This window comes from Salvelinus alpinus, chromosome 1 (genome assembly GCF_045679555.1).
Source record: "Salvelinus alpinus chromosome 1, SLU_Salpinus.1, whole genome shotgun sequence".
NCBI lineage: Eukaryota > Metazoa > Chordata > Actinopteri > Salmoniformes > Salmonidae > Salvelinus > Salvelinus alpinus.
Window position 1 is genome coordinate 13,556,972 of NC_092086.1, and position 14,166 is coordinate 13,571,137.

The window sequence follows — 14,166 nt, forward strand, 5'->3', positions numbered from 1 at the left end:
ACACCACCCAGCATGAGTACCAATCCAGACACTACTACAGTAGACACCACCCAGCATGATTACCAATCCAGATACTACTACAGTAGACACCACCCAGCATGAGTACCAATCCAGACACTACTACAGTAGACACCACCCAGCATGAGTACCAATCCAGACACTACTACAGTAGACACCACCCAGCATGATTACCAATCCAGACACCAGCCATGTTCTTCATCCCTTACTGTCTCCTCTCTGCTCTAGAGAACAATGGATGGTTCTGGGTTCTAACTGGTTGCAGATCAGTGGTAGTGGCTAATGTTCTCTGTTCTCCTCTCTCTCTCCCCAGGGCCCAGGATTCCACTGTGTGTGTGTACCTGTGTGTGACTGCATACATCTTTGCCATTGTGTGTGTGTTCTGTGTTCAGCTAGTAGAAGCCTGTACCCAGGGTTCTACTAGCCTCCAGTGGAACATCTGTCAGTGCTGGGGTCTCATCCTGACAGGATGGTGTGTGTGCTGCCAACACTTTTAGCCCCAAGGTGACATGTGTGTGTGAGTGAGTGTGTGTGTGTGTGTGCCTGCCTACATCTGTACCACTGCCAGTGTGTGTGTGTGTGTGTGTGTGTGTGTGTGTATACGTCCATGCCAGTGTGTGTGTGTGTCTGCATATGTCCGTGCCAGTCTGTGTGTGTGTCTGCATACGTCCGTGCCAGTGTGTGCGTGCGTGTGTGTGTGTGTGTGTGTGTGTGTATACATCCGTGCCAGTGTGTGTGTGTGTGTGTGTGTGTATAAGTCCGTGCCAGTGTGTGTGTGTGTGTGTGTAAGTCCGTGCCAGTGTGTGTCTGTGTGTGTGTGTGTGTCTGCATATGTCCATGCCAGCGCGTGTGTGTGTGTGTGTAGACGTCCGTGCCAGTGTGTATGTGTATACGTCCGTACCAGTGTGTGTGTGTGTGTGTGTGTGTGTGTGTATATGTTCATGCCAGTGTGTGTGTGTGTGTGTATCAACATATGTCCATGCCAGTATGTGTGTGTATACGTCCGTGCCTGTGTGTGTGTGTGTGTGTGTGTGTGTGTGTGTGTGTGTGTGTGTGTGTGTGTGTGTGTGTGTGTATATGTCCATGCCAGTGTGTGTGTGTGTGTGTCAACATATGTCCATGCCAGTGTGTGTGTGTGTGTGTGTGTGTGTCAACATATGTCCATGCCAGTGTGTGTGTGTGTGTGTGTGTGTGTGTGTGTGTGTGTGTGTGTGTGTGTGTGTGTGTGTGTGTGTGTGTGTGTGTGTGTGTGTGTGAGTGTGAGAGGGAACACATAATAAAACACATAGTTTCCCCCTCTATACTGTCTGAGGGGTCTGACCCATTGAAACTGATATCACAACAACAGCTTTGATTCACTGATGTTTACTAACACAATGTGACACACAGCTCATCCCCAGGGTCAGCTAAGGAGATAGCTGTGTGTGTGGATGTGTGGATCGGTTTGTGTGTGGATCGGTTTAACAAAGTCCCCACAAGAATGGAAAACAAACAAAAATTAGACCAACTGGGGACATTTTGTTAGTTCCCACAAGGTCAAATGCTATTTCTAGGAGGTTGAGGGTTAAGGTTAGAATTAGTGTTAGAATTATGTTAAGGGTTAGGAGCTAGGGTTAGTTTTAGGGTTAGGGTTTAGGGTTAGTTTTAGGGTTAGGGGTTAGGAGCTAAGGTTTTAAAATTAGGCTTTTGGCTTAAGGTTAGGGTTAAGGTTAGTGTAAGAGTACAGGTTAGGGTTAGGGGTTAGGGAAAATAGGGTTTTGAATGGGTCTGAATTGTGTGTCCCCACAAGGTTAGCTATACAAGACTGTTTGTGGCTGTGTGTGTGTGTGTGTGTGTGTGTGTGTGTGTGTGTGTGTGTGTGTGTGTGTGTGTGTGTGTGTGTGTGTGTGTGTGTGTGTGTGTGTGTGTGTGTGTGTGTGTGTGTGTGTGCGCGCACGTGTGTGTGTATCGGTTTGTGTGTGTATGTGTGTGTTAGGGATGTGTCATTGAGGGCGTTTTTATAGGGCTGAGTTGGACAGTTAGGACGGAGTGCCAGGAAATGATGTCATCAATGGCTGCAGTGTTACACATGTACTGTCAGAATGGAGGAGAGGTGGAGAGAGTGAAGGAGAGGTGGAGAGTGAAGGAGAGAGAAGGAGTGGTGGAGAAAAGGAGAGGTGGAGAGAGTGGAGGAGAGACAAGTGGAAAGGAGAGGTGGAGAGAGTGAATGAGAGAGAAGGAGAGGTGGTTGAGAGTGAAGGAGAGAGGAGAGGTGGAGAGAGAAAGAGAGGTGGAGAGAGTGGAGGAGAGACAAGTGGAAAGGAGAGGTGGAGAGAGTGAAGGAGAGGTGGAGAGACAAGTGCAATGGAGAGAGTGAAGGAGAGGTGGAGAGAGTGAAGGAGAGAGAGAAAGAGAATGAGGGGAAATAGCCGTGTTAACACTTCAGAGAAAGAGAACACTAACAGCCACTAACCTACTGCAAGCAATTAACACACACACGCACGCACACACACACACACACACACAGACAAACTCACACACACACACAGACAAACTCACACACACACTACTGCGAGCAAACAACACAGTAAAACGTTATTGACGTGAATGTGTTTTTTCTTCTTATAAGATGTATTTGATTAAAACAGGGAGAAAACAACGTATGCCTGTTAGACTGACCATAACAAGTATTTTATTAAGTACTTAACAGCAGTTGTTATTGGATATTAACATGCTCTCATAAAAAACTGTCATCAGAAATGGGCGTCAGTAAAAAAGGAACATGTAACTTTATTGATCACTTTATTTTTGTCCATTTACATGTTATTCTCTTTCTAGTTGTGTGGTTTTCACCATATTAATCAGGTGTGGAGATGTTATCACCATATTAATCAGGTGTGGAGATGTTATCACCATATTAATCAGGTGTGGAGATGTTACCATGTCATAACTTTATTGATCACTTTATTATTGATCACTTTATCATTGTCCGTTATTATTGATAACTTTATTATTGATAACATTATTATTGATACCTTTATTATTGTTTGTTATTATTGATAACTGTATTATTGTCCGGTATTATTGATAACTTTATTATTGTCCGTTATTATTGATAACTTTATTATTGTCCGTTATTATTGATAACTTTATTATTGATAACATTATTATTGATACCTTTATTATTGTCCGTTATTATTGATAACTTTATTATTGTCCGTTATTATTGATCACTTTATTATTGTCCGTTATTATTGATAACTTTATTATTGATAACATTATTATTGATACCTTTATTATTGTCCGTTATTATTGATAACTTTATTATTGTCCGTTATTATTGATAACGTTATTATTGCCCCCTGCACCTCTCTGATTCAGAGGGTTACATGTGGAAGACATATTTGGGTTGAATGCATTCAGTTGTACAGCTGACTAGGTGTCACCTTCCCCGTTACATGGAAATCAATGAGGTGGTTTACTGGAGTTGATGTTTCACTACATCCATGGACTCACACACACACACACACACACACACACACACACACACACACACACACACACACACACACACACACACACACACACACACACACACACACACACACACACACACACACACACATGACTGGACTCGCCGAGTTGTCGTTGTTGACTGGTCCTGGTTGGGTCACACTATAGTCACATAAAGGATTTAATATGGACACAATACTCCCACACACTGAACACACACACACACACACACACACACACACACACATTGAACAGAAAACACACTTTAAACAGGTGTGTGTGTGTGTGCGTGTTCATGCTCACATCAACACAGTCTGAACAGAAATGCTTCAGAGAAAATTCCTGATAATAATCCTAACTACCAATCTGTAAAGTCCTTTTCCAGTCAAAATACAACATTTCAAATTAAGTGCATACTAGCTTCTAAAGAGCCTCGGCGCATGTCGTCTGAATGATTTATCACAGTTCAGTGGTACTGTAGGTAACCAACCAACCGCCAACCCGCCCCAGCATACTTGTTTATGAAACATTTATCACTCCAATCATTAATTAATTGAATGATAAAAGCATGACGTGTTTTATTATGTCTGGCTGGGTAGGGATTGGTTGTTAGTTCAGTGATTGGATAGTGAGTCACAGTTTCTGAGTCCCAAATGGCACCCTATACCCTACACCTTCCCTACGGGGGGAATAGGGTGTTTCCCCTCTTCCCTATGGGGGGTATAGGGTGTTTCCCCCCTTCCCTATGGGGGGAATAGGGTGCCATTGTAAGGAATAGGGTGCCATTTTGGGACTCAGGTGCAAAGCAGGGAAACAAGAACTGCAGGTGTGTGCATGTTCTATTTCTGTTATTACACTGTGATGGTTTGGGTGAGGGAGGGATCAGAGGGAGAGTGAAGGATTATTATATATTTTTTTATTTAACTAGACAAGTCAGTTAAGAACTAATTCTTATTTACAATGAAGGCCTACCCTGAGCCAAACCCAGACCACACTGGGCCAATTGTGCGCTGCCCTATGGGACTTCCAATCACGGTCGGTTGTGATGCAGCCTGGATTTGAACCAGGGACTCTAGTGACACCTCTTACACTGAGATGCAGTGTCTTAGACCGCTGCGCCATTCGGAAGCCCACTCAGGGTTGAGGAAGAGACGAGAGGGAGGGGGTATAGAGAGAGAGAGAGAGAGAGAGTGAGGCAGGAATGGAGGGATGAAAGGAGGGGAGGTTGTACTATGTATCATCCTACGTATTAGAAGGAGTATGCCACATGTTATCAGATCAGCAGAGCTTGGGCTCTTTATTTTAGAAAAATAATAAGTTATTTTGGAAAAAGACAAGCTCCTCTTCTTGTCTTTCCAGTTAGTGGTTGGGTTGATTGTTATGTGTTTTCTTGGTGTTCTGCCTCTCAGCACAGAGAGACTCCCAGTAGGAGTCAAACCAGGTTAACTATGGAAAACACAGGCCACGTGGGTCTCCCCTCTCTTCCTCCCTTTCCCCCTCTATCTCCTGCTACCTCTCTCCTTCCCTCTATATCTCGCTCTCTCCCTTGATCATACACACACAGAGAGATAACTTGGAGAGTTCCAGGGAGATAACTTGGGAGAGTTCCATGTTTGGCATGGGTCCTCAGATCCTCAAAAGGTTCTACAGCTGCACCATCGAGAGCATCCTGACTGGTTGCATCACTGCCTGGTATTGCAACTGCTCGGCCTCCGACCGCAAGGCACTACAGAGGGTAGTGTGAACGGCCCAGTACATCACTTCCTGCCATCCAGGACCTCTATACCAGGCGGTGTCAGAGAAAGGCCCTAAAAATTGTCAAAGACTCCAGCCACCCTAGTCATAGACTGTTCTCTCTGCTACCGCACGACAAGCGGTACCGGAGCGCCAAGTCTAGTTCCAAAAGGCTTCTAAACACCTTCTACCCCCAAGCCATAAGACTCCTGAACATCTAATCAAATGGCTACCCAGACTATTTTTTCAACTGCATTGTTGGTTGGGGCTCGTAAGTAAGCATTTCACTGTAAGGTCTACACCTGTTGTATTAAAATTGTATTGTGACTAATACAATTTGATTTGATTTGTAGGCTTTGGTCCTACAGCCAGTACTAACACACCTTATACAACTGATCAACCAATACCTGGATTAGTTGAATGAGTGTGTTAGTGCTGAGCTGGAACAAAAACCTGCCCTGCACATCCTATAGCTGTCCAGTACCAGTAGCAGGCTGACCCCTGGTCTAAACTACACGTTTAAATAGGAGGTCATGTGTGGACAACACCACAAGAGTGCGCAGCGTCCTCTCTCTTAGTCTTCCTCTCTCTCCTCATCTCAAACCGTAGCCAATTCACACCCATTTTCCGCCCGCCCTCCCTCCCTCTCCTCTCCTCTCCTCTCGCTCTCTAGTCCCTGCCAGTAGCTCCACTCCATAGACGCAGGCGGCGCTGAAACCCTCTCAGCCACCCCTGCTGTCAGCGCTTAACCGCGGGGGCAGCTCGCAGCTTGAGCCGAGAGAGAGAGAGTGAGAAATATGTTTAGCAATATGTGCGGTCGCAAGCTGGCTCGCCGCTTCAAATCAGCGCTGATTGTCGCGCTGACAGTTCTCCTGGTTCAGACGCTGATCGTGTGGAACTTTAGTACCCTGGATACCGGGGGAGAAGCGGGCGAAGGGGCCAATAGTAGGCGGGAGAAGAGGGACCAAGTCGGGGGCATCAACAAAGCCTACAGCCAGTACCCCCGGAGCGGGCTGCCAAAGAGGCATCACCAACCTCCGCTTGGGAAAACGGCTGTCCGACACAAGCAACAACCGGTAAGAGTAGCGAGATAATTTAAGTCTGCCTATTATTTTGTCATTTTAATAACGACGATTTTTAAAATCGATAACGACTGGCGTGATTACCATTAATTTGATATGCTACCGTTCCTGATGAATTGTATAGGCTACCCTCCCCCACTACGCGTGGTGTATTGTATTGTATTGTAGGCTATATTGTATTGTAGGGTAGGAAGGCTGTTAAGCATGGAATTGTTGTCATCAGACGAAGCAAGAAGCCAGCGTGTATTTGGATGACAAAGATGTTGCTTAGCTGTTGTTACCCAGAGATGTTGATAAGCTGTTGTTACCCAGAGATGTTGATAAGCTGTTGTTACCCAGAGATGTTGATAAGCTGTTGTTACCCAGAGATGTTGATAAGCTGTTGTTACCCAGAGATGTTGATAAACTGGTGTTACCCAGAGATGTTGATAAGCTGTTGTTACCCAGAGATGTTGATAAGCTGTTGTTACCCAGAGATGTTGATAAGCTGTTGTTACCCAGAGATGTTGATAAACTGTTGTTACCCAGAGATGTTGATAAGCTGTTGTTACCCAGAGATGTTGATAAGCTGTTGTTACCCAGAGATGTTGATAAGCTGGTGTTACCCAGAGATGTTGATAAGCTGTTGTTACCCAGAGATGTTGATAAACTGGTGTTACCCAGAGATGTTGATAAGCTGTTGTTACCCAGAGATGTTGATAAGCTGTTGTTACCCAGAGATGTTGATAAGCTGTTGTTACCCAGAGATGTTGATAAACTGGTGTTACCCAGAGATGTTGATAAGCTGTTGTTACCCAGAGATGTTGATAAGCTGTTGTTACCCAGAGATGTTGATAAGCTGTTGTTACCCAGAGATGTTGATAAGCTGTTGTTACCCAGAGATGTTGATAAACTGGTGTTACCCAGAGATGTTGATAAGCTGTTGTTACCCAGAGATGTTGATAAGCTGTTGTTACCCAGAGATGTTGATAAGCTGTTGTTACCCAGAGATGTTGATAAACTGGTGTTACCCAGAGATGTTGATAAGCTGTTGTTACCCAGAGATGTTGATAAGCTGTTGTTACCCAGAGATGTTGATAAGCTGTTGTTACCCAGAGATGTTGATAAGCTGTTGTTACCCAGAGATGTTGATAAACTGGTGTTACCCAGAGATGTTGATAAGCTGTTGTTACCCAGAGATGTTGATAAGCTGTTGTTACCCAGAGATGTTGATAAGCTGTTGTTACCCAGAGATGTTGCTTAGCTGTTGTTACCCAGAGATGTTGATAAGCTGGTGTGAGCGAACCAGTCTTTAGGAATGATCGTGGTGTATTAGACTAGTGTGATAATGGACCACGGGAGAGCGTGAGAGAGCGACACGGTTCATCGGATAGGTCTACTTTAATGTAGAGTTGGTTTCTATTGGTAACGCGCTCTTACGCTGCTTTTACGTCTGACCTGTGGCAGTTTTCTAGTGACCAGCCTGTCTATTACTGTGGGCTACTGTCGGGCGCTCTCAGTGTGTGTGTGTGTCTGTGTGTGTGTGTGTTGCGCAGTCTCTGGTACAGTGGTAGACTCGTGGGTGGGATAATATAGCCACAGACAGGCTTAGGTAGGAGTTTAAAGATTAATTTAGAGGGAAAGAGAGAGAGAGAGAAGGAGGGATAGAGGTCTGTCTGAAAGACCGACACACAGTGTGTGCGTCCGGGCGTGCCTGTGCGTGTGTATGTATTTAGTAGCGCACGTGTACACTTCCTCTCTATCGTTCTCACAGGATACAAAAGTTGTCCCAAACTCCAGAGAACTGACGGTGATTTTGCAATGACGGCCATTTATTTCCCTCTCCTCCTTGTCTTCCTCCCGTTTATTTTGTCTATCTTTGATAACAGAGTGCATGGTTGTTAAGTAGTGTTTTATGTCCCTGTGCATATCTAGGCTACTGTTGAAAGAGTGTGTGTGTATGTGCGTGTGTGTGTGTGTAAGTGTGTTGAGAGAATGATGATGATAGAGGACTGTGACACGTTTCCTGTCTCCTCTACCCGTCCTGATGCCATTATTACATGCTGGTCCATATCTATCAGAATCAGATGATGTGTTATACTGTATGGTTACTGGTCTATATCTATCAGATGATGTGTTATACTGTATGGTTACTGGTCTATATCTATCAGAATCAGATGATGTGTTATACTGTATGGTTACTGGTCTATATCTATCAGATGATGTGTTATACTGTATGGTTACTGGTCTATATCTATCAGATGATGTGTTATACTGTATGGTTACTGGTCTATATCTATCAGATGATGTGTTATACTGTATGGTTACTGGTCCATATCTATCAGATGATGTGTTATACTGTATGGTTACTGGTCTATATCTATCAGATTATGTGTTATACTGTATGGTTACTGGTCTATATCTATCAGATGATGTGTTATACTGTATGGTTACTGGTCCATATCTATCAGATGATGTGTTATACTGTATGGTTACTGGTCCATATCTATCAGATGATGTGTTATACTGTATGGTTACTGGTCTATATCTATCAGATGATGTGTTATACTGTATGGTTACTGGTCCATATCTATCAGATGATGTGTTATACTGTATGGTTACTGGTCTATATCTATCAGATGATGTGTTATACTGTATGGTTACTGGTCTATATCTATCAGATGATGTGTTATACTGTATGGTTACTGGTCTAGGTGCTGTGGTAACCTACATACTGTACCGTTCTGTCTGTGTGTGTGTGTACTGTACATGCGTGTGTTTAAGTGTGTGTATATGTGTGTGTGTTTGTGCGTGTGTATATATATGTGTGAGTGCGTGTTAAAGTGTATGTGTGTTAGTGTGTGTGTGTTTGTGCGTGTGTATATATGCGTGTGAGTGTGTGTGCGTGTGTGTGTGTGTGTGTGTGTGTGTGTGTGTGTGTGTGTGTGTGTGTTAAAGTGTGGTGCCACTTGTAGCCTTGATCTGTTTTTACATCCCATCATTACTCTGAACTAGATGTAACATGTCTTGTGATCTATAGAGAGAGAGGGGGGGGAGAGAGGAGAGAGAGAGAGAGGAGAGAGAGAGGGAGAGAGAGAGAGGAGAGAGGAGAGAGAGGGAGAGAGGAGATAGAAAGAGAGAGAAGGAGGAGAGGGAGAGAGAGAGAGAGAGGAGAGAGAGAGAGAGAGAGAGAGAGAGAGGGGGGTGGAGAGGAGCGAGAGAGAGAGAGAGAGAGAGAGAGAGAGAGAGAGAGAGAGAGAGAGAGAGGGAGAGAGAGAGTGTTCAAAAATGCCTTTTTTGCCTTCAAACAGATTACACCTTCTCATTTCCGACTAATTGAAAATGATATGTTGTTTAAAGTATTACCCTTACTTAAACAAGCCATACAATTTCAGTTCTATCCTCCAGAAAAGACAGAACAAATGTTAAAAAAATATATATTGTTAAACTCAAATATATTGATTTAATAAAAAAACATTCTTTATGGATTTTTTTTTAATGGTATTATATTTATTAAAGATATTATGAATAGAAATGGAGGAGTTATGTCACATATGCAGTTATCGAAAATATATGGTAATATCTGCTCAATCCAAACGTACAACCAACTGATTGCAGCTCTGCCACAAACATGGAGGAGGCAAGTGGAAAAGAGAGAAGGTAGGGAACTTGTTTACCTGCCATATGTTAAAGATACAAATTGGCTGAAAGGAACTGGCATAAATAGAAAAATATACCAGTTTCATCTGAGGACAACAATGTTGACACCTGTGCCATTACAGGTTGCAAAGTAAATGGGAGGAGATTTGTGATGTACCAATTCCATGGCACATGGTTTATGAACTGGTACAAACAACTACACTTGATTCAACACTTAGAGTTTTTCAATTTAAATTATTATATACAATTCTTGCCCCCAACAGAATGCTATATATATGGGGCATACAACAATCTCAGCTCTGTAGATTTTGTTGTGAAGAGACAGAATCAATAGGTCATGTATTCTGGTATTTCTATGTAGCTTGTTTCTGGTCACAGGTTCAGGAATGGTTCAAAACTGCACTTAAAACTAACCTTACACATAGCAGTGCTGAGCGATCTGGAAAGCCATAGTCAGTCAATAAATACTATAATAATACTTGATTAAAGTTTTCATCTTTAGCTCACAATCTGTGGATACTATACGATTAGAAAGGTTAAAACATTTTGTAAAACATCACAGCACAATTAAAAATATATGGCACAGGGAAACCAAACGACGTCTATGGTGATAGGTGGGATGGGCGGAGAGTGGCTGAGGGGTGGGATTAAAGAGCTGAGGTCTATGGTGATAGGTGGGATGGGCGGAGTGTGGCTGAGGGGGTGGGATTAAAGAGCTGAGGTCTATGGTGATAGGTGGGATGGGCGGAGAGTGGCTGAGGGGGTGGGATTAAAGAGCTGAGGTCTATGGTGATAGGTGGGATGGGCGGAGAGTGGCTGAGGGGGTGGGATTAAAGAGCTGAGGTCTATGGTGATAGGTGGGATGGGCGGAGTGTGGCTGAGGGGGTGGGATTAAAGAGCTGAGGTCTATGGTGATAGGTGGGATGGGCGGAGTGTGGCTGAGGGGGTGGGATTAAAGAGCTGAGGTCTATGGTGATAGGTGGGATGGGCGGAGAGTGGCTGAGGGGTGGGATTAAAGAGCTGAGGTCTATGGTGATAGGTGGGATGGGCGGAGAGTGGCTGAGGGGTGGGATTAAAGAGCTGAGGTCTATGGTGATAGGTGGGATGGGCGGAGTGTGGCTGAGGGGGTGGGATTAAAGAGCTTATGTTTGGTAATGTATTATTGTTATGTGACTGCTTTATATAAAAGTACCATGTATGTAAAATGTATATTTAAAATGTATATGTAAAATGTATATTTAAAATGTACATGTAAAATGTATATTTAAAATGTACATGTAAAATGTATATTTAAAATGTACATTTAAAATGTACATGTAAAATGTATATGTAAAATGTATATGTAAAATATACATGTAAAATGAATGTATATGTAGCAGAAAAGCTGTAAAAAAAAAGAACCTATTTATCCTCCGAAGAGGGGGGATGGTGTAGGGGTTAAATAACCAGCACCCTGCCACCCATTATCAATGATTTCATTTGATTTGTATTCTTGTATTGAGTTTCAAGTGGTGTAGATAGCCTGCGTTGCTGCATGTAGGGAGGGTGTTACCCAGCAGAGCAGTGTGTTTGTGTGTGTGTGTGTGTGTGTGTGTGTGTGTGTGTGTGTGTGTGTGTGTGTGTGTGTGTGTGTGTGTGTGTGTGTGTGTGTGTATGTATGTGTGTGTGTGTATGTATGTGTGTGTGTGTACGTGTTCCCTCCCAGCATAGGAAGGTATGGTGACCGCAAGGCAGAGCATTTGTTTACGTCAGTCCAAGCTGGTTGGGCCGTAACACAACTCTCACATTCATTCACTGCTGTCTCTGAGGAACACACACACACACACACACACACACACACACACACACACACACACACACACACACACACACACACACACACACACACACACACACACACACACACACACACACACACACACACACACACACAGGGACGCATTTGAAAAACTGTCTTTTAGTTATTGATCTGCAGTAAGTGAAGTGGATTTACACCCGGTAACAGCATTTTGATAAGGGAATTCCATCATGGCTCCCTGATCTGTACTCTACAGAAATGCATAATTATGGATATAAATTCCATCATGGCCCCCTGAACAGAACAGAACAGTAGAGTACAGTAGAGTACAGAACAGTAGAGTACAGAACAGAACAGTAGAGCACAGTAGAGTACAGAACAGTAGAGTACAGAACAGAACAGTAGAGCACAGTAGAGTACAGAACAGTAGAGTACAGAACAGAACAGTAGAGCACAGTAGAGTACAGAACAGTAGAGTACAGAACAGAACAGTAGAGCACAGTAGAGTACAGTACAGAACAGAACAGTAGAGCACAGTAGAGTACAGTAGAGTAGAGTACAGAACAACTATAGTACAGTAGAGTACAGAACAGTAGAGTACAGTAGAGTACAGAACAGTAGAGTACAGTAGAGTTCAGTAGAGTACAGTTCGGTACAGTACAGTAGAGTACAGTAGAGTACAGAGTAGTAGAGTATAGTTCGGTACAGCACAGTAGAGTACAGAAGAGTACAGAGTAGTAGAGTATAGTTCGGTACAGCACAGTAGAGTACAGTAGAGTTCAGTAGAGTACAGTTCGGTACAGCACAGTAGAGTACAGAACAGTACAGAGTAGAGTACAGTAGAGTACAGAACAGTAGAGTACAGTAGAGTACAGAACAGTAGAGTACAGTAGAGAACAGAATAGTAGAGTACAGAACAGTAGAGTACAGTAGAGAACAGAGTAGTAGAGTATAGTTCGGTACAGTACAGCAGTGTTTCCCAACCAGGGGTACTTGGCCTATTCACAGTGGGTACTGGAGAAGACTCATCAGACCATAGGCCTACTGGTAAAATGCACATGAGGGGCTACTTCAAGGGAAGTCTGGACAGAGCCAAATTTACTTGGTGTTACAGTAACCAAAAAACAGTTGGGAACCACTGAAGTAGAGGATAGTTCAGTACAGTAGAGTATAGTTCAGTACAGTAGAGAGAGAGAGAGAGAGAGAGAGAGAGAGAGAACGAGAGAGAGTTTGAGAGAGAGGAGAAATCTCTCCCAGAACAAAGTGAAGTTTCTCATTTACATCTGATAGCAACAGAACATTTTATTTCAGAGTTTGTCATCTTGTATTATATTCTCAGGCGTGTCACAATGAGATAGTAAATCTCTATAATCGTTAGCTCTACTAGAGACCCTCTCTATAGAGATAACACCCTCTCTATTCTGGACCTCTTCCTGTAGCTTGAGTTTCTTACTCTGTAATATCTAGCGTTGTAATATCACATTGTAATATCAATTTGACCTTGACCCAGAGTTGTCACGTTCGTCGTAGTGAGGAGACCAAGGAGCAGCGGGATTTGAATACATTCTTCTTGTATTAACGAAGAACACTTAAACACACTAACAAAACAACAACACGAACGTGAAGCTATAAACAACTAGTGCTGACATGCAACTACACATAGACAACTACCCACAAAACCAAAATGGAAAATGGCAACCTAAATAGGATCCCCAATCAGAGACAACGATAAACAGCTGTCTCTGATTGGGAACCAATTCAGGCCACCGTAGACCTACAATATACCTAGGCTAACAAACACCCCTAGACATACAAAAACCCTAGACAAGACAAACAAGCATACCCACCCTCGTCACACCCTGACCTGACCAAAATAATACAGAAAACATAGGTCAGGGCGTGACAAGAGTTGAGTCTGTATCAGTCTCATCTGGATGCTATCAGCTAGCTAGCTAACGTTTTCTTTAACCTCTCTGCTTGGTCAGTTTGATCAGATCTCAAATGTACTTTAGTAATATACACCGAGTGTACAAAACATTAAGGACACCTTCCTAATATTGAGTTGCCCCCATTTGTGTGTGTGTCTGTGTATCCGTGTCCATGTGTGTGTGTGTGTGTGTGTATCCGTGTCCATGTGTGTGTGTGTGTCTGTGTATCCGTGTCCGTGTGTGTGTCTGTGTATCCGTGTCCGTGTGTGTGTGTGTGTGTGTCTGTGTATCCGTGTCCATGTGTGTGTGTGTGTGTGTGTGTATCCGTGTCCATGTGTGTGTGTGTCTGTGTATCCGTGTCTATGTGTCTGTGTGTGTGTGTGTGTGTGTGTGTGTGTGTGTGTGTGTGTGTGTGTGTGTGTGTGTGTGTGTGTGTATCCGTGTCCGTGTGTGTCTTTGTATCCGTGTCCATGTG

The 14,166-nt window shown here is 43.5% G+C and overlaps 1 protein-coding gene across 1 annotated transcript in view; it reads left to right on the top strand.

The window, feature by feature from the left end:
* The first annotated feature begins 5,944 nt into the window (after positions 1-5,944).
* The window catches only part of LOC139570063 (xylosyltransferase 1-like), a 52,782-nt gene continuing 44,560 nt past the window's right edge, over positions 5,945-14,166 (top strand). Inside the window, exon 1 of the mRNA XM_071391550.1 lies at positions 5,945-6,320. Coding sequence (XP_071247651.1) covers positions 6,042-6,320 — 279 coding nt within the window. The 5' untranslated portion in view covers positions 5,945-6,041. The remainder of the gene's footprint in view (positions 6,321-14,166) is intronic.